Source organism: Taudactylus pleione, unplaced genomic scaffold (genome assembly GCF_031769625.1).
Source record: "Taudactylus pleione unplaced genomic scaffold, aTauple2 ptg000244l, whole genome shotgun sequence".
Taxonomy (NCBI): Eukaryota; Metazoa; Chordata; class Amphibia; order Anura; family Myobatrachidae; genus Taudactylus; species Taudactylus pleione.
The window spans coordinates 3,072,849-3,093,734 of record NW_028284646.1 but is presented as its reverse complement, the minus strand read 5'-3'; the positions used below and the strand labels follow the sequence as shown (position 1 = coordinate 3,093,734).

At 47.8% G+C, this 20,886-nt stretch overlaps 1 protein-coding gene across 1 annotated transcript in view; it reads right to left on the bottom strand.

The window, feature by feature from the left end:
- Window positions 1–3,277: 3,277 nt before the first annotated feature.
- GCM1 (GCM transcription factor 1) overlaps window positions 3,278–20,886 on the bottom strand; it is an 82,630-nt gene continuing 65,021 nt past the window's right edge. Inside the window, exon 5 of the mRNA XM_088479679.1 lies at window positions 3,278–4,362. Within this exon, the coding sequence (XP_088335805.1) occupies window positions 3,823–4,362 (540 nt within the window). The 3' untranslated portion in view covers window positions 3,278–3,822. The remainder of the gene's footprint in view (window positions 4,363–20,886) is intronic.

Below are 20,886 nucleotides of genomic sequence, written 5' to 3'. Positions count from 1 at the left end.
CAGTACTCCTGGTCCTAATACAGCCTGATCCCTGCAAGTCAGCCCATCTCCCACCACCAATACATCCACATTTCCCATAAACCTCTCCATTTATGAGCAAAGGGCTTGTGAGGGATTCTTCAGCCATTCCCAACCCCACACACACACACACTGTATAAAAGGCCACAGTTATTAGGTTTACATTTTAAATATTTATGTATATGTCCAAAAGAGAATGAAATGTAATTTATTGCTGCTAATTTTGTCATACACAGACCTGATAACCCAGTGTTACTGTGAGCTGGTCTGTGACAGTAATACTAGGGGTAGTGTCATTTAGTAGATTGAAGGCATGGTATTCCAAATTACGGAATAACCAAGTTCCAAGCACACCAGTTAATAGAGCATAAAACAATTATATTGAAATGGTATTGTTAAAGGATAAGTTCAGGTTGTCAATGAAAATTTGGGGATTTTGGTTGGTGGTACACTGTTACTACTGTGTGCAAAAAGGAAACTAGTTATTACTTTTCAATAATGGTATGCTGAGTAGTGGATTACATACAATCTATTTGTTCTGCTGATACATGCATACTTTATTTGTAAGAGTCCACCTAAGGGTGCATAGCCATTTCTTATGTTATCACGTGCCTGCCCGTATGTATGTGTGTGTGTGTGTGTGTGTGTGTGTGTGTGTGTGTGTGTGTGTGTGTGTGTAAAATATATATATATATATATATATATATATGTGTGAATGTATAATTTCCTCTATACGGTTATTTTCACTACAGAGTATCAGAGGCAAGCACTTAATGTTCTGTATTTTAATATACAGGAGAAAAGATACATTAGAGAGGACTTGATGGATCTAATCAGTTTTTCAAAACCTGGACTGCTGGTTACATGACGACGTATCACTATGAGACACAGAAATAGCCTTTTAGTGTAAGGTTAAACAGAATATGGAAATTTGCACAGAAAGAGGTGGCGATGGCTGACCCATTAATATCCAAAGAACAAAGTTTTTCTTACAATGAATGGCCTCTCTAGTTTTAATTATTAGCTGCCAAATTGGAAAGACCCTGAGTCATGCGGTCTGGAGGGAGCTTATCACCATGACCAGGTTGAATTGGGAACCGTCACTTTTGCCCCCCTCACTGCTAGATTTCTAGAAAGTTTGAAATTGATTGACCTTTGTTTTTCTTAACCTTGCTTACTATGAAGACCACTGAAATATACATTACACCATCATGCAGGTATTTTAGATTTATTTCAGGATTTATATAATAAATGAACATGGAAATGTATGCCTTCTTTACACACTAATCAATGTAAATAATTGCACCTTAGATGAGTTCCTGTATTAATCTATTTGGACAGCAGAGGGCACTGTTAAGTAATCATAAAGACCTTTCTCATCATGTAAGAAAATATGCAGGTCTTTTGTGTATTGTACTTTGGGCAGTGGGAATACAATGTACAGTACTTGCTGGCAGATGCTCTCCCTAGAGAGAATCATATGATTTATCTATGCAAAGTTTTTCTTTTTTTTTTAAAACCCACTATATTAATGTATTTCCAAACATTATCCTAAACAGGGAGTACTGTAAGTCAGACACATTTCAGTGAGAAAATAAATCTAACTTCTGGGTAATGGTGTTAGAAAGTGAGACCTTTTCTCCAATTTTAACCCTCAACAGTACTAAAAGTGGAATGGCGCTAAAAAATTAGGTATAAATCAATGCATTAAGTCATCAATGGGTATTGAGCACTTACAGTGCATCCGGAAAGTATTCACTTTTTGCACATTTTGTTATGTTACAGCCTTATTCCAAAATGGAATAAATTCATTTTTGTCCTCAAAATTCTACACACAATACCCCATAATGACAATGTGTAAATGGTTTTTTTGAGATTTTTGCAAATTGAATAAAAAAAAAAGAAGAAATCACACATACATAAGTATTCACAGCCTTTGTCATGAAGCTCAAAATTCAGCTCAGGTGCATCCTGTTTCCACTGATCATCCTTGAGATGTTCCTACAGCTTAATTGGAGTTTACCTGTGGTAAATTCAGTTGTTTGGACATGATTTTTAAAGGCATACACCTGTCTATATAAGGTCCCACACTTGACAGTGCATGTCAGAGCACAAACGAGGCATGAAGTCCAAGGAATTGTCTGTACCTCTGAGACAGGATTGTCTCGAGGAACAAATCTGGGGAAGGGTAAAGAAAAATATCTGCTGCTTTGAAGGTCCCAATGAGCACTGTGGCCTTCATCTGTAAATGGAAGAAGTTTGGAACATCCAGGACTCTTTCTAGAGTTGGCTGGCCGTCTAAACTGAGCGATCGGGGGAGAAGGGCCCTAGTGAGGGAGGTGACCAAGAACCCGATGGTCACTCTGTCAGAGCTACACCATTCCTCTGTGGAGAGAGGAGAACCTTCCAGAAGGACAACCATCTCTGCAGAATTCCACTAATCAGGCCTGTATGGTAGAGTGGCCAGACGGAAGCCACTCCTTAGTAATAAGCACATGGCAGCCCGCCTGGAGTTTGCCAAAATGCACCTGAAGGACTCTCAGACCATGAGAAACAAATTTCAGTTTGACCACACATGAATGCCAGGCGTTAAGTTTGGAGGAAACCAGGCACCGCTCATCAGCAGGCTAATACCATCCCTACAGTGAAGTATGGTGGTGACCGCATCATGCTGTGGCGATGTTTTTCAGCGGCAGGAACTGGGAGACTAGTCAGGATAGAGGGAAAGATGAATGCAGCAATGTACAGAGACATCCTGGATGAAAACCTGCTCCAGAGCGCTCTTGACCTCAGACTGGGGCGACTGTTCATCTTTCAGCTGGACAACGACTCTAAGCACACAGCCATATCAAAGGAGTGGCTTCAGGACAACTCTGTGAATGTCCTTGAGTGGCCCAGCCAGAGCCCAGACTTGAATCCAATTGAACATCTCTGGAGAGATCTGAAAATGGCTGTGCACCGACGCTTCCCATCCAACCTGATGGAGCTTGAGCGGTGCTGCAAAGAGGAATGGGCGAAACTGCCCAAAGATAGGTGTGCCAAGCTTGTGGCATCATATTCAAAAAGACTTGAGGCTGTAATTGCTGCCAAAGGTGCATCAGTATTAAGCAAAGGCTGTAAATTCTTATGTACATGTGATTTTCTTTTTTAATTAAATTTGCAAAAATCTCGAAAAAACTTTACAGGTTGTCATTATGGGGTATTGTGTGTAGAATTTTGAGGACAAAAATTAATTTATTCAATTTTGGAATAAGGCTGTAACTTAACAAAATGTGGAAAAAGTTAAGCGCTGTGAATACTTTCCGGATGCACTGTATATCAAACTATTGCTATATCAGGATTATCTGACTGAGAGCTTATCTAATATTTATTGGTCTGGTTTGTGTTTTTTTCCTACGAGTTCATAAAATTATATAGTGCTGGAAGTTCTGATTCTGTATTGTTGTAAAAAAAAAAAAAGGCAGTGAGTAAGCAGATACATTAATGCAGCATGTTAATAGGGCTTTGTATTCATTGACCAAAGTCACTTATTGAGAGATGGGAGACAGACTTTGATAGAACCAAATGAATATTAAGCAATATGCAGTGAGTAACTGATTAATCTTCTGATTATCCTTAGCTCATTGTTCCAATTAAGCAAAAGGTGAGAGAGTGCAGTTTTCCTTACCATAAAATATCAAATACATTTTTTTATGTGGCTTAGTTTGTCTGCAGTCTATTCTGTTATCTGTCCAACAGGTCAATTGAATCAACTGCTGTTTGTGGCTAAATTAATCTCCCTGTTTCTCATATTTGTTTCCAGTCCTATAAAGATGGAGATAGTTGGGAGCTGTATCTGTACACTTCGCCGTTGTCATCAACAGTTGATGGGTGGTCATTAGAACTGAAGCTGACCACACCAATTCTTGATGTAGATTCCAAAACTGTAGATAGCTGGTGATTTGGGTGTGGGCAGTTGTGCAAAGGTGGCATTTCCCAGAACAGACTTCCAAGAGGTTGTTCATAGTTGAAATGTGGGTCTTTTCCAAAAAGGGTTTTGTTTCCGATTTGCTGGTCCTCATCACTATGCAGATCAAAATCCATAGCAGAAGCGATCAAGTCTCCGTCACTGTAGTCCTCACTGTCATTGATACTGCCACTCCTGGGCACTTTCAGCCACTCCACATCACTTAATGTTTCAGTGAAATAGTTGAAATTCTTTGTCTGTATAGAGCAGTTATTGAGAATTTGCTCAGTTGGTGACTGATCCATATTCATATCATTAAATTCATAAAATGGAGGACAACCTTCTTGACTCAAAGCTGTACTGGAAAAGTTCTTGTTCTTTATATCACCTTTGAGGGACTGAAACGCAAAGGATGCTCAGTATTAGTAATAAAGCTTATTTTGCATGATAATTAGCTTGAATTTACTTAAGAAGTACAAGTAACCATAGGAATTCCATGTGAAATATCCAATTCCAGACAAAAGTATAGGACCTTCAACGCTGGCAAACAAATTAGCAGTCACTTAAATTTTGAGGAGAAACCACTTTTGTTTGTTGCATATCTCCCTATTGACGGTAATAGGCCCTTTTGACTTTAGATACAGTAAATAGGCCCTAAAGCAGAGGTGGGTAATAAGCGGTCCTACAGCTGTTGAACTACACATCCCAGCATGCCGTGCAACAGTTTGTATGGCAGGGCATGCTGGGATGTGTAGTTCTACAACAGCTGGGTGGCCGCTTATTGCCCTCCACTACCCAAATGGGTAATGCTGGTAATGTAATTTCTGGATGTTAGTGTTGCATTATTAAGTTGCAGCTAGTAGAGGCTCAGATTTGTCTAATGGTGACATTTATTTATTTGTCCAGATGAAAAGTTTAAAGAGTAAGTTTTTGTTTACCGTATATACTCGAGTATAAGCTGAGTTTTTCAGTACATTTTTTGTGCTGAAAAAGCCCCCCTCGGCTTATTCTCGAGTGATGCTCCAGGACCAAGCCCGGTTCTCCCGTTACGCAGCTGAGTAGGGTGCCACATAATGGAGGGCGCCTCACTCAGCTGCGTACCATGCGGGCCGCGGTGCAGACTGTCTCTCTGTGACACAGCTGCACCGCGTGTGTAGCGCTGTCCGGACGGAGTTCGGTCAGCACTACACAGTGTCAGACACACAGCCGCCCACACCGGCAGATGTGTGTTTGTTGTAATTAGCAGCCGATGAGTCTGTCAGACTCTCATAGGCTGCTGCTGCTCCCACTGCTGGAGCCATCTTCCGGCTCCCGCAGTGGGTAATGGGAGAGACGTCATGATGTCATGACGTCTCTCCCATAATGCAAAGCGGCCGGAGGAGCCAGGAGCGGGGTTTCAGGTAAGTGTTTTTTTTTTTCTTTACCGGTACGTTTCTATCTACTGGGGGGGGGCTACTACTGGGGGCAGTACCAGGGGGGGCTACTACTGGGGGCACTGCCAGGGGGGGGATATTACTACTGGGGGCACTACCAGTGGGGAGGGGGGGGGAGATTACTACTGGGGGCACTACCGGGGGGGGGGGGGGGTAATACTACTGCGGGCACTACCAGTGGGGAGGGGGGGGAGATTACTACTGGGGGCACTACCGGGGGGGGGGGGGAAGGAAGATTACTACTGGGGGCAGCACCAGGGGGGGGGATTACTACCAGTAGCTGCTGCATTTCCCACCCTAGGCTAATACTCAAGTCAATAAGTTTTCCCAGTTTTTTGTGGTAAAATTAGGTACCTCGGCTTATATTCGGGTCGACTTATACTCGAGTATATACGGTACTTCAAAATTAAAATGTTGGTGTATAGTGACTCTCTTGACTTTAGAGCTTATTTCTACTTCAGGGTCCATAGGGTATCCACAGGATACCTTGGGGGGGGGGGTATAGGTGTGACGTCAGTCGCAGGGCACCAAAGAGTTAAGCTTTCAGCCTCCCAGGATGCACTAGGTCCCCCTCCTATACCCCGCCCCCGGGCCAAGGCACCCCAGTTTAGTTTGGTGCCCGGCCGGAGTCGGGTGCACCTGTTGGAGTGGGGGCTAGAAGAGCCCCTGAAGCTTATTCTTCATGCAGCTGTGGCTGCACATCTGGATGAACAGCATGGACAGTCAGTCCTGACGTCCATGCTGTCTTCCCTACACCCCGCCGGTACCAGAACGCCGGTACTGATCCGGGGATGCTGGTGGGCGTCTGGGGTCACAGCTAGCGGTGACCCCAGATGCTCCGGACCATGGCCGGATTCAAGGGGGACAGAGGTAAGCAGCGGGGTCCCGCGGTGGGTCCCCGCTGATCACATGGTCCTAAGTCCCCAGGCAGGGGGCTCCCTGGGGACTGGCTGCAGCGTGGAGCCAGGCGACCAACCTGCGCTTCCACTACCCCCTGGGACAGCGGACCGCAGCAGAGCGGTAGCGCTGCGGCGTCCCAGGGGTTAAATGCATGCCAGGGGAGCGCGCCTTCCCTGTCTCACAGCCGGCGCCTCCCCCGCTGCACACAGCCCTCTCTGCATGCTGCCGACTGGTCCTGTGGCAGCGCTCCTCCCCCAGGCCAGCCTCCTCTCTGCTCCTCGGCGGCCATCTTCTCCAGAACGCATGGTGAACGCTGCTGGAAGCGCTGGACGGAAGCATCGTGGTCTGGGTCCCCCCGCATACCTCTCCTCCGCTGTGGTCAGGTCTGTGTATGCAGCGCTGTGTCCTACCAGGCCCTGTGTCTGTGTAGTTGAGTGATCAGCGCTGTTAGTGCAGGAATTGTTATTTTTCTGCATTGTATGTGACTGTGCTAGCGCTGCTGCCTGTAATCTTTTCTTCTCTAAACTGTCAGCTTTATTACTGTCCCTGTTCTTTCTGCTAAAACCCTTGCGGTGCGGTGCTGCAGGGTGGTCTCTCGCCTATTTAATACTTAATTGGTGAGAGAGGTCACATACGTGGTGCCATCATGTCTGAAAGTGATTTTCCCCTCCGGCTACAGTGTACCACGTGCAAAGTACCGTTAGCGGAGGGGGAGGGTAGCGCGGAGGGCCTTTGCCGGCAGTGTTTGTCCATGGCGCGGCCTATTACGGTTACAGCACCGGTACAGGAGCCGCCCTGGGCTTGTTTCGCTCAGGCATTAACAGCTTTAGTGGGCCAGTTAGCTCCGCAGCCCGCGTTTACTCCGATGGGTTTGTCCCAGCAGTCTGTGGTGTCGTCACCCATGCAGGGGTTCCCACGACAATTGGTGGTACCCCACAGTCTCCCTATTTCCCCGCTCCCGGGTTCTCAGGAGCCAGCGTGGGTTAACTCCCTGACAAGTTCTGTACAGCACTTGTCGGATGTGTTGCAAGGGGAGTCTGTGATGCGGTCTCATAAAAGGCCGGTGGCGTCTCTGTCCGCTCCTTATGAGGATGACGAAGGGACGTCTGATGATGGGGAGATTCTAGATCCTTACGATCAGGAACCTCTCCATACTAAGGACGCTGATGCTAAGTCCAAAGTATATATTCCTGGACTTATTCGGGCGGTCCGCACAGCCTTGGTGATTGAGGACGAAGTTCCCCCAGCGGCTAAATCTAAGTATGCCTTTTTCAAAGATGTGAAGGGCGATGCCACAGTCTTTCCTCTTTCGGGTCAGTTGGTGGACCATTTAGAGGAGGCGTGGAAACAACCTGGCAAAAGATACCAGCCGCAGAGACGCCTGGCGGTGGCTTATCCGTTCGCGGATAATTATTTTGCTAAGTGGGAATCCCCTCCACAGGTGGATTCTCACGTGACCCGTCTTGTCCGTAGTGCCACATTGCCGATGCCATCCATGTCCTCCCTTAAGGATGCTACGGACCGCAAGGTAGAAATCTGCCTGAAGTCCGCTTATTCCCTTGCAGGGGGGGCAGCACGGCCGGCTATGGCCATTTGCTGGGTTGCCAGAGCGATGGAGCGCTGGGCGGAATCATTAGAGGCTTCTTTTCAATCCGACTGTCCGGCCGATCAGGCGGAGTTGATTGGCAATCTCCGTGATTCGGCCACCTACATCAACGAGGCGGCTCTAGACATTAGTACTCTGGTGTCTAGAATTTCTTCAGCAGCGGTAGCTGCTCGTCGCACCTTGTGGCTGCGATCCTGGAAGGCGGACGCAGATTCCAAGAAAGGTCTGGAAGCGTTGCCGTTTACCGGAGAAGTTCTCTTCGGTCCGGATCTGGATAAGATTGTGGCCACGCTGGCGGCAGCCAAATCTGCCTGTCTCCCGTCGGCCGCTGCTCCTTCTGGTTCGGGACCATCGTCCTTTCGGTCATCTAGGGCCCAGGGCAGGCCCAAACCACAGTCGTTTCCTCGACAGGCTGGCCCTAAGAAATCGGTCAAGCCCCGGAAGCAGGCATGGAGTACCAGACGTCCGGCCCCCAAGCCAGATGACAAGCCTGCGGCCTGACGGTCCGGGCCTCCCTTTGGGGGATCCCAGGGTGGGAGGCCGCCTGCTACAGTTCGCCCAGTGTTGGTCGACCACTACGACAGACACTTGGGTTCTGGAGGTGGTTTCCCACGGATACGCCCTCTCCTTCCGGCACAGACCCCCGGCTCGCTTCTTCACCACGGGTCTCCCATCAGACCGGAACAAGGCTACGGAGCTGCGGAAGGTATTGCACACTATGCTCCAGGCTGGAGTTATAGTGGCGGTTCCATTCTCCCAGAGGGGCCAGGGTTTCTATTCAAATCTATTTTTGGTACAGAAACCCAATGGGTCATATCGTCCGATACTCAACCTCAAAGCACTCAACAAGTCTTTGCGGGTCCCGAAGTTTCGGATGGAGACCCTACGGTCCATCATTCTGGCGCTGGAACCTGGGGACTACTTGGTGTCATTGGACATACAGGACGCTTACCTGCATGTCCCTATTCTTTGGCGCCATCAACAGTTCCTCAGGTTTGCAATCAGCAGCGACCACTTCCAGTTTCGGGCGTTACCTTTTGGCCTGGCAACAGCACCACGTGTTTTCACCAAGGTGATGGCAGTCATGGCGGCTTCTCTGCGGCTGCAGGGAGTCCGCATGTTGCCGTATTTGGACGACCTGTTATTGGTGGCAGGATCTCCAGAGCTCCTGTTACGCCACTTGGACCTGACCATTGCACTGCTGCAACGGCACGGCTGGCTAATCAACTGGCAGAAGTCCACTCTAATCCCGTCTCGGAGGATTCTGCATCTTGGAGCCTTATTGGACTCGGGACAGCAAAGGATCTTCGTGACGGAGGACAAGATCTCTGCTTTACAGTCAAGGGTGCGCAGTTGTCTGCACAGCCGCCGGGTGTCCTTACACTCGGCGATGAGGTTACTGGGCTCCATGGTGTCGGTGTTCGACATGGTGGAATACGCCCAGTTTCACTCCAGACCTCTGCAGCACCTGATCCTGTCCAAGTGGAACGGGCTGACTCAGTCTCTGAAGTCCCAGACGATTGTGCTCACCCAGGAGGTTCGCCTGTCCCTTACGTGGTGGTTACAGACGACCCACCTCAACAAGGGACGTCCGTTCTGGGTTCCAAATTGGGTCCTGTTGACAACGGACGCCAGTCTTCGGGGCTGGGGAGCAGTTTCGGGTCCACACTTGTTCCAGGGCAGGTGGACGCCGACAGAAGCGGAGCTTCCAATAAATATCTTGGAACTCCGTGCGGTCTTCAATGCTCTCCAGCAGGCACAGCGGTTTCTCCAGGGTCGCCCGGTGCAGGTCCAGTCGGACAACGCTACCACCGTGGCCTACATAAACAGGCAAGGAGGAACTCGCAGTCGGGCGGCTCTCGTAGAGGTCTCTCGGATCCTGGTTTGGGCGGAGCGCAATCTTCCGGCCATATCAGCGGTCTTCATCCCGGGAGTGCTCAATTGGGAGGCGGACTTTCTAAGTCGCCAGGACGTTCATCCGGGGGAATGGTCCCTGCACCCGGACGTTTTTCAACTACTGGTGGACAGGTGGGGTCTTCCAGAAATCGACCTCATGGCGTCCCGGCACAACAACAAGTTGCCGGTGTACGGGTCTCGCACAAGAGACGAAGGGGCGTCTCTGGTGGATGCTCTGTCCGTCCGGTGGACGTTCCGGTTCGCATACCTGTTCCCTCCGGTCTCCCTTCTTCCACGGGTAATCCGGAAATTCAAACAGGAAGGAGGGACGCTCCTGTTGATAGCTCCCGCGTGGCCCAGACGGCACTGGTTCTCAGACCTTCAGGGTCTGTCCGTGGACATTCCTCTGCGGTTGCCGCTACGACCGGACCTTCTGTCTCAGGGTCCTTGCCTTCACCCGGACCTGACTCGGCTGTCTTTGACGGCGTGGCTGTTGAGACGGCCATGCTGAGGTCCCGGGGGTTTTCCAGCTCTGTGGTGCGTACCATGTTACGAGCTCGGAAACCGTCTTCCGCGAGGATATACCATCGCGTGTGGCATACGTTCTTCCAGTGGTGTCGACCGAGAGGTTATGCACCGCGGGAGTTTCGTCTGTCTCGGATTCTCGCCTTCCTGCAAGCGGGACTAGATCATGGGCTTCGCCTTGCTTCTTTGAAGGTACAGGTTTCGGCCCTATCTGTCTGGTTTCACCGTAGGATTGCTACAATCCCGGATGTGCGCACCTTTATGCAGGGTGTTCTCCGCATTCAGCCGCCCTTTGTTCCACCTGTGGCGCCTTGGGATTTGGCTGTGGTCCTGAGGGCTCTCCAAGGACCGCCGTTTGAACCACTGGGCTCAGTGGATCTTAAATGGCTAACAGCTAAGACTGTTTTCCTTCTGGCCATTGCTTCGGCCAGACGTGTTTCTGAGTTAGGGGCTCTTTCTTGTAGACCCCCTTTCTTGGTTTTTTATGGGAACAGGGCAGTGCTCCGCACTCGGCCCGAGTTTCTTCCCAAAGTTATTTCCCAGTTTCATATTAACGAGGAAATAGTTGTTCCGGCCTTTAACTCACCGGGTCTTTCCGTGGGTGAGGCCTCTTTGGATGTTGTGCGGGCCTTAAGGACTTATGTTGACCGCACTTCTTCGTTTAGGAAGTCGGACGCTTTGTTTGTCCTCTTTGGCTTCCGTAAAAAGGGTTGGCCTGCTTCAAAGCAAACTTTGGCAGCCTGGATCCGTATGGCTATTTCTGAAGCTTATCTTCATGAAGGCCTACCGGTCCCTCCTTCTCTGAAGGCTCATTCCACTAGGTCTGTGGGTCCTTCGTGGGCAGCTCGACGTGGTGCCTCGGCAGTTCAGATCTGCAAGGCTGCTACGTGGTCTTCTGTCCATACCTTCGTGAGGTATTACAGGTTTGACACCTTCGCCTCTCAGGATGCTTCCTTCGGGCGGCGGATTCTCCTTTCTGCACAGGAGCGTCCCCACCCTTAAAGGATACTGCTTTGGGACATCCCCAAGGTATCCTGTGGATACCCTATGGACCCTGAAGTAGAAAATATGAGATATGGTAAGAACTTACCCTTGTTATCTCTATTTCTACGAAGTCCATAGGGTTCCACAGGACTCCCGCCCTGTCGCACCTGTGCTGCAGATGGGCTTTGCTCTGGTCACCGGTTTTCCGTCTCCCTCTGGTGAGAATGTGATTCTTATCTGGACACATACCTTTGTTCTCTCTCTTCCTTCTCCTCCTCCGGCCTATGGCTTGGTAACTAACTGAGGTGCCTTGGCCCGGGGGCGGGGTATAGGAGGGGGACCTAGTGCATCCTGGGAGGCTGAAAGCTTAACTCTTTGGTGCCCTGCGACTGACGTCACACCTATACCCCCCCCCCCCCCCCAAGGTATCCTGTGGAACCCTATGGACTTCGTAGAAATAGAGATAACAAGGGTAAGTTCTTACCATATCTCATATTTTTTCCATAATTTAGACTGCCAAGTATCCTGTTAAAATAGAGATCTCAAACGGTTTACCTTTATTTTCTAGTACTTATGACACATTTTAGGATGGATTTGTCTGGTTTAAGCAAACTTTTAAAATGATTGGAGCCCTAAGCTACTGTGGTAACTCAACTGAGACATCCTTTTTGTTTTAGTTATTACATTTTATATAACAAATGTACAGTACTTTCTAAAAGCAAAGCTAGTTATAGCATAGTAGTATGTCATTCAAAGTGGCAGCAAGAAGACATTGTTTTTTTCCATGAGCATTGGTTTATAGCAATGGTTTTCAACTCCAGTCCTCAATTACCATGAAAAGGTAATGTTTTGTGGATCTCTGTAATCATGCACAGGTGAGTTAATCTGTTTTACTGAGTCAGTAGTTATCCAACCTGTTTCCACAGGCCTAAATCCTGAAAACATGATCTGTAGGGAAAACTTAAGCAGTGGGTTTCAACCTTAATCCTCAAGAGCAATCAATTACCTCCTGTCCTGTCAGTTCACTCTCTAGTAATGGGAGGATGTTTGTATAGTATAAACGGGATTTAGTCAAAATGTCGATATTTACATTATTGACATCTCCATGTCGACAGTTGTGATTTCAACAATTTAAAAATATCGTCATAGAACATGACATGTGCAAATTGTCGACGTGTAAAATGCTGACATTCAGTACGGACTGGCAATGAAAGGTTAAACTATGGGAGGCGGGTTAGGCTGCGAGGTTAGGATTAGGCTGTGTGACAGTGGGTTAGGCTTCGGGAGGGGAGGTTAGGCACCAGGGGGAAGGTAAGGCCTTGGTATGGTGGGTTAGGCTGTGGGAGGGGAGATTAGGCACTAGGGGGAAGGTAAGGCAGTGGGATGGTAGGTTAAGGTTAGGCTTCGGGAGGGGAGATTAGGCACCAGGGGGAGTGTTAGGCATACTCACCGGCGGAAGCGTTGCTGGATCCGTCACAAGTAATGATCGGCTGACCACCAGACCTGCCGTACCAGGTAAATCACTGCTAGACCACCAGGGACGTTCTGTCCACATTCTAATCATGTTGACATTTCATTAGTGTTAACATGTTTTGTTTTGATAAGTTGGCAAATGCACAATTAAGGATATGGTTCTAAATTTGTAGAAAATGTCTGTTAAATTTGGGCCCGTACAGAAGGTCGACAGGTTCAAAAGGTCGACACAGAAATGGTTAACATATTTTTTTTACCAAATCTTCACCTTAAACCTTCCCTTGGTGCCTAACCCTAACCATTGCTTCTAGTGCCTAGCCGTCCCTCACCCTAAAAATTTATTTATTTTTAAGTGGTAACATTTCCATGTTCACCTGGTGTCAACCAAATCATTGTCAACCTTTTTTCATTGTCGACTTTTTGTATGGAACCCTGCCATACAGTGCAAACAATGTTATAAACAAAGTTACAATTGGATATAATGTTGTTGTAACCATTTACATTTCCATTAATTTGTGTTTCCCAAATGATGAGATGGTTTCAATACCTTCTTTCAAATGTATTTAGCTGTTTTACTGGAGAAATAAAGCCTTTGTAAACACTGTAAAAACATATCTGTTCTTTTTGTTGTGTATTAAGTGTTATTTTCAATGCATGTGCTACTGTTAAAATGAGGATACTTCATAAATTGATTATATCTTATACTACTCCGGTGTTAGAAGATTGGCACATGCTCCAGTCTTCTACTGCAACCTTTCTCACAGTTCCCCAAAACCACAGCCTGATTGACAGGCTCCGGCTCTTTGGGGGGCGGCGAGTTGGCAGGGGCGACCTCCATTCCTGGAAATGGAAGAGTCGCCCCGTTTTCTGGGAGTGCCGAGGCCAAGGTCTGCGTCTTCCAGAGCCGCACGGGGCAATATGAGTAACATCAGGATTATTCAGATAGCAGATGGTCTTGTATAAGATACTGTGCTTCATCTTAGAACGCAGCACTCAGATCTGCGATGCTGTCAGGAGGCCTCCTGCTGCATTAACCTATTGTATGGTAATGCGCAACCACTTCCCTGCGGCTATGCAATACCATATAACTCTGAATCAGGCCCAATACACCATATTTAACAATACAGCCTTATGCAAAGCTTAAATGTAATTATGCGATTTTATTGTTTAGGTTTAAATAGCAGTCTGTACAGTATTTGTAACTCCATATTATGCAAAGGGAATTATGCCTTTTTGCTTATTGGTAGAGAGATAAGATATTACTGGGATGGTGGCTGTTGTGCATGGTGATTACAGGGACACCATCTGTACTCAGGGGCAGAACTTTAGGAGAAAATGGAGACGCCTGCCGCCGGGCTGCAACTCTGAAGGGGCACCTTGTTCACAACATATTCACCCCACTTAGGGCTGTAACTATATACCCAGAGTGTACAGTCACGGCCGCCCAATACATGGCACCCCTTCCCAGTACCTGAGAAGCCATCGGACACTAGTGGAGAGCTCCATGTCAGGCCATCAGCTGCTGCCTTCATCTATCTATATATAGCCTGTCTGTATGTGAATTGCTACATTTCAGTGGCTGTGATGGGGAGGGCATCTCCGGGCATCTGGGATGAACTTGTGCCACTGTCTGTACTGTACAGCGCTGTCACTGGTGGGTTGGGTACCATATCCCGGTGGTGACCATCTCGACTGTCAAAATACTGGTATCCTGACTGTCAAAATCCTGCTGAATTTTAGTAAGCATTCTAACCTTAACCCACCCCTGCCGCAGCCTAACCATCCCCTACCGCAGCCAAATTCTAACCCTTCCCCCTAGTGCCTAACCCGAATATTCACTGTCCAGATTAGTCTGTATTTTGACTGTTGGGATTCTGTTGCCGGTATCATGACTACATCCAGTCACTGGGATGTAATCTGTACTGTTTGGTTGTCACTATGACGCTGTATTTACTGTATGACATGCACGTGGATGCTGCCTGCACTGTATGGCAGTCATGTGTATGATCTCATTGAATTGCTGTCACATGAATGCTTTCTATTGTATTGTGACTAGGGCTAATGGTTTACAATCCAAGACTATAATTGTGTTGGGCCCCTGTACAGAATACGATATTTTATGTATATCTCAAATATTTTTTTTAAACTAGTGCTGCAAATTAAGTAATTTAAAAATGGATGTATGAAATACACATACTAATATTGCAGTTACATCCAGATATGTGCTGCATACGGCATAACTACTATAGTATACATCTAGAACAATCTATTATAGCCAACGGCATATGTTTTATTTACACACCGATCAGCTATAACATTAAAACCACCTGCCTGATATTGTGTAGATTCTCCCTTGTGCCACCAAAACAGTTCTGACCCATTGAGACATGGACTCAACAAGACCTCTAAAGGAAGTCCTGTGGTATCTGGCACCAAGACGTTAGCAGCAGATACTTTAAGTACTGTAAGTTGCAATATGGGGCTCAAAATAATTTTTCTTCTTTAGGGTCCATAGGGCTCCACAGGGAGAAAATGGGGTGTAGGTTGGACCTGGAGGACCGGACACCAACAGCAAAGTTCTGGTCCGGTCCTTCCCCCTATACTCCGTCCAGAGGGCAACTCAGTTTCGTTGGTGTCTGGCAGGAGCTGGATCACCATTTTTTACTTCAAGCAGCCCAAGCTTCTTTTTATGATTTATTTTTATTTCGAGTGATTTAACTACTGAGCAGCAGCAAAAGACTGTCCCTTGGACGTCTGCGCTGCTGCTCCATTGCCTCTCCGCGGCACCGTGACACCAAGCCCCAGCTAGGTACTCCTGGCGGGGCTCTGAGGGGGACTAGCTAGCAGGCTCCCCAGTCTGCAGCCCATAATCCAGGGTACAGGTAAGGTGGACCCCAGCTTGTGGGGACCAGCGTCTTTACGCAGTCTAGCCTCCGGTCTCAGGAGATGGACCAGAGGCGCTGATGTGTATACTGGTGCGCCCACTAGACCACCGGGGTATTAATATACCAGCGCATGGCATATTTAGAGGCCAGGGAACCCGGTGGTCAACGTTGGCATGTGAAGAAGGTGCTCTCCTTGCAGCCCCTCCCCCATCTCATGACGCCATTTTGCTGCTGTCTAGCCGTTCCCTGAGCTGCTTCTCCCATACCCTCCGAGATGTGCGGCAGCCATTTTCTGCTTCACAGGTCTCTGGGTCCAGTCTCCTTGTATACCTCTCCCACAAGCCAGGTTATACAGCGCTACATCCTACCAGCCACTGTGGTCTGTGTAGTTGATTGTAGTGCCAATTGTAGATGTATAGTGTTTTTTTTCTGCATTTGTATGTGACTTGTGCTAGCGCTGATCTTTACTTTCTATACTGTAAAGCTTATACCTTTCACTTTATTCTAATATACCCTGACATACTAAAGTACAGGGGGTTCATTGTACCTCACATCTCCTATATATTTGTGAGGGCTATGACATATATAGCGCGGTTAGACACACGGTGCCATATTACACATACTGCAGGATGTTCACTGCACTGTATCATACTGTGTATTTTATTATTCTTGTGGGTATGTCTGGCAGAGGAAAGAATGACAAGCAGCCTGATGCTGATGCTCCTACTCTGGTGTCTTGTAAGTCCTGCTCAGCGGGCTTAGCCCAAGAGGACCTCATTCAGGATGGTCTTTGTACTAATTGTTACACAGCCTCAGACCCCTCAGCCCCGGTGTCTGCTCCTCATGACCCACCCTGGGCTGCCTTTTCTCAGGTGCTGGCAAAGATAGGGGACCACTTAGCAGTCCCCATGCTATCCCCCTGTGAGATGGCCACAGCAGGTACTCCCTGCAAATCCTTTGCCTCCCCCATGGATAGATGTACTGTCTACCTCTACAGTTTTTCAGCAAATGCTGCAAAAGAAAAAACCTTTACCTACTAAACCTACTAAGTGTGCTGCTATCTTCCCAGTCCACCCAGTTATCTGATTCTGATATACCATCTGGGGAGACAGAAGACGCAGACCTCTCTCACTCTGACTCCGTCTCAGAAGACGAGGAGCCACCCTCTAAATTAAATATACCTGCTCTTGTGAGAGCTGTAAAATGTATTTTACAAATGGAAGAAGAACCCACTCCTAAGAAAAAAACAAACACACTTTAAACAACAAAAGGTAGTTTAACCAGAGTTCCCTTACTCTGACCAGCCATCTGATCACATGAGCGAAGCATGGAATGTGCCCGGTAAAAGATTTCAAATTCCAAAATGTTCCTTTTACCCTCTTCCAGCTACTGATTGCACTAAATGGGAAGTTCCTCCAGCAGGAGGAGACTGCAGATAGACGTATAGAAGTTTGTCACAAATCCATATACTCCCCTACAGGAGCTATTACGCGTCCTGCTAGGGCTATGGCTGGGTGTCAAAAGCCATAGAGAGTTGGGCAGTGGACATTTCCCCCTGATGCTTCAAGGGAACAACTATCCTACATATCTCACATTAGAGATGCAGTTTTAGATACGGCTCTCCTGGCCTCCAGGATATCTGCTGCTTCGGTAGTGGCCCGCTGTATTGTTTGGCTCCGTTCCTAGAAAGCAGACTCTGGCTCAAAAAGGGCTCTGGAGTCTCTATCTAATTCTGGACCAAATAGGATATCTCCAGAATAAGGAAAAATTGTGACTACTTTGGCAGCTTCCAAGACAACGTTCCTGCCCTCTGCATATAATAAGCCTCGGATGTCATCCTTTCGGTCTTTTCCACCTCGAGGTAAAGCTAAGGGTCAGTCCTTTCCATGGCATCACCCAAGGCTTCCAGGCCTAGGGCCAAACAAGCTTGGGCTACTAGATGTCCACCTGCCAAGTCTGAGGACAAGTATTAACACGAGGAAAGCCAAATGTACATATTAGGCTTTGGGAGCACCACCAATATCATAAATTAAGAAATTATTTTGGATTATACAGTATGATTGGTTTACTTATTTATAATTACTAATCACCATTTGTGTAATGAGTCACATTTTTTGTTCTGTGCGGAATCCTTTCTTCCTTTTTGTAAGTCTGAGGACAAACCTACAGCCTGAGAGGGCGGGCCTCTCCCTGTCTTGGTGTCTGACCACTTCAGATGCTTGGATAATAGAAGTGGACTCCCACTGATATGTTCTATTCTTCCTAAGGCGACCCTTCCCAGCAGTTCTTTTACACAGGACCTCGATCGGACCCCAGCAAGGCCTGCTGCTCTAAAAAGCCATTCAGTACTGAATTCAGCAGTAATAATTCCAGTCCTCTCCTCACAACGAGACAAGAGCTATTATTCTACCCTTTTACTGGTTCAGAAGCCCAATGGGTCTCGTCAGCCAATCCTCAACCTCAAATCTCAGTTTATCAGGGTGCCCAAATTTCATATGAAAACCCTCCCCTCATCCTAGCTATGGAGCCTGGGGATTTTATGGGGTCTCTGGACATTCAGGACGTTTACCTACAGTACATGTACCTATAGCGCCTTCTCATCAACAATATCTCCAGTTTGCTATCCTGCCGCAGCATTACCAATTTTAGAAACTACTGTTTGGCCTCTCAACGGCCCCTCTTGTCTTTACTAAAATCGTGACAGTTATGATGGCCTATCTTTGTCGTCAAGGGATCAGATTACTCCACTACTTAGACTTCTTGCTATTGGCCAGATCCCCAGATCTTCTTCATCGCCATCTGTGGGTAACCATTGCCTTCCTACAAACGCACAGTTGGCTGATCAACTGGAAAAAGTCTTCCCTGACTCCTTCTCGAAGAATGGTACATTTAGGAGCCATTTTGGACTCTCCGGTTCAGAGAATCTTCCTAACAGACAAGATCTCATTAATACAACACAGAGTGCGCAGACTGCTCCACAGTCGCCGAGTGTCAGTTCACGCTGCAATGCAGACATTGGGATCAATGGTGTCCATCTTCGACATGGTGGAGTTCACTCAGTTCCACTCCAGGCCCCTACAACACCTGAACCTCTCCAGGTGGAACAGGCTACCCCATCTACTTCGATCCCAAACGATGGGCCTCCCCCTGGAGGTTCGCCTGTCCCTAGCCTGGTGGCTACAGACATTCCATTTAGACAACGGTCGCCCCTTTTGGATCCCGGACTGGGCTGTCCTAACCACGGATGCAATCCTCCGAGGGTGGGGTGCAGTGACTGGCCAGCACTCCTTTCAGGGTCGCTGTACCCCAGTTAAGGCAGGGTTACCAATCAATGTCTTGGAACTTCAAGCCATATACAGAGCTCTCACTCTGGCTTAGGATATTCTTCAGGGCAGGCAAGTACAAGTATAGTCCGACAATGCCATGGCTGTGGCCTACCTAAATCACCAAGGATGCACTCAAGTCGGGCAGCAATGGCAGAAGTGTCTCACATTCTCACATGGGCCAAACGCCATCTCACAGCCAGGTATTTATCCCAGGAGTTATCAATTGGGAAGCAGATTTCCTCAGCTGTCACAACATGCATGCAGGAGTCTTTCAGCTCCTGGTGGACAGATGGGTCTGCCGGATGTGGATCTCATGGTCTCAAGGCACAACAAACTTACAATGTATGGAACCAGGACAAGGGACCCCGACGCATTGTCAGTGAAATGGACCTTCCATTTGGCATATATCTTTCCCCCAATATCCCTGCTTTCTCGAGTTCTTCGAAAGTTCAAGCAGGAAGGGGGCACAGTTCTGCTGTTCAGCCCCGGCTTGGCCCAGACGCCATTGGTACTCCGATCTTCAAAGTCTTTCCATAGACGTTCCTCTTCAACTTCCTCTACTAGTGGACCTGGTGTCTCAGGGTCCATGTACACGTGCGGACCTAGCCCGTCTGTCTTCAATAGCTTGACTCTTGAGACATCCCTCCAGCTCTATGATCCAGACCATGCTCCGGGCCCGTAAACTGGCCTCAGCCAGGATTTATCACAGAATATGGCATCCATATTTCCAAGAAACTATGACCCCCAAGTTTTTAAGGTGTCTAGAATCCTTGTCTTTCTTCAGGCTGTGTTGGATCTAGGCCTCCTCCTAGTATCTCTGAAAGTGCAGATCTCTGCTTTGGCCATCTGGTTCCAGCGCAGACTTGCTCCTATAGAGGATGTTCACACCTTTTTGCAAGGTGTTCTACATATACAGCATCCCTTTGTCCCACCTGTGGCTCCATGGCATTTGGCAGTGGTGCTCCAAGCACTTCAGGAACCTCCATTCGAACCCCTGGAATCAGTGTATGTCAAGTGGTTCAATGCAAAGACTCTGTTTCTTGTGGCTATCGCATCTGCCCGTAGGGTATCGGATTTCGGGGCGCTTTCATGTCTCCTCCCTTTTTAATCTTTCTTCGGGACAGGGCTGTTCTTAGAACACGCCCGGGCTTCCTTCCCAAGGTGGTTTCTCGTTTCCACCTAAGTGAGGAAATTATGGTTCTGGCCTTTCAATCACCAGACCTCTCAGCAGTTGAGGCCTGTTTGGATGTGGTCCGTGTTCTGAAGATCTACGTGGACTCGTACTACTTCCATCAGGAAATCGGACTCCCGCTTCATCCTATATGGATTCCACAAGAAGGGATGGCCAGCTCACTAACACTCTGGCCAGATGGATTCGCATGACTATCTCACAGACTTACACGCCGTCTGGCCTTCCTGTGTCAGCTACAGTACCTGCTCACTCTAATCACTCTGTTGGTCCCACGTGGGCAGCCCGGACATCCCCATTGTCTCCCTGTGGAGCGCTATGGACCCAGAAGGGAAAAGGAGAGTGATGGTAAAACTTACCTTTGTTTACTCTTTCTTCAAGTCCATATTGTCCACAGGGCATCCGCCCTTACGCACCTGGCTTCTATGGGTTTCTTCTCTTGGTCACTTGTTTCCTTCTCTGTGTGAGAGTGTGATTCTTCAATGCATGCGCTTGTTAATTAAACTGAGTTGCCCTCAGGCTTTGGATGGGGTGTAGGGGGTAGGACCGGAGCATCCTGGGATTGAAATAGCTTTGCTGTTGATGTCCAGTCCCACCTACACCCCATTGTCTCCCTGTGGACCCATAGACTTCAAAGAAGGAGAGTTAACAAAGGTAATGCTGCATACACACTCGCTCCATGAGTGACATCGTCCAGTGTGTCTC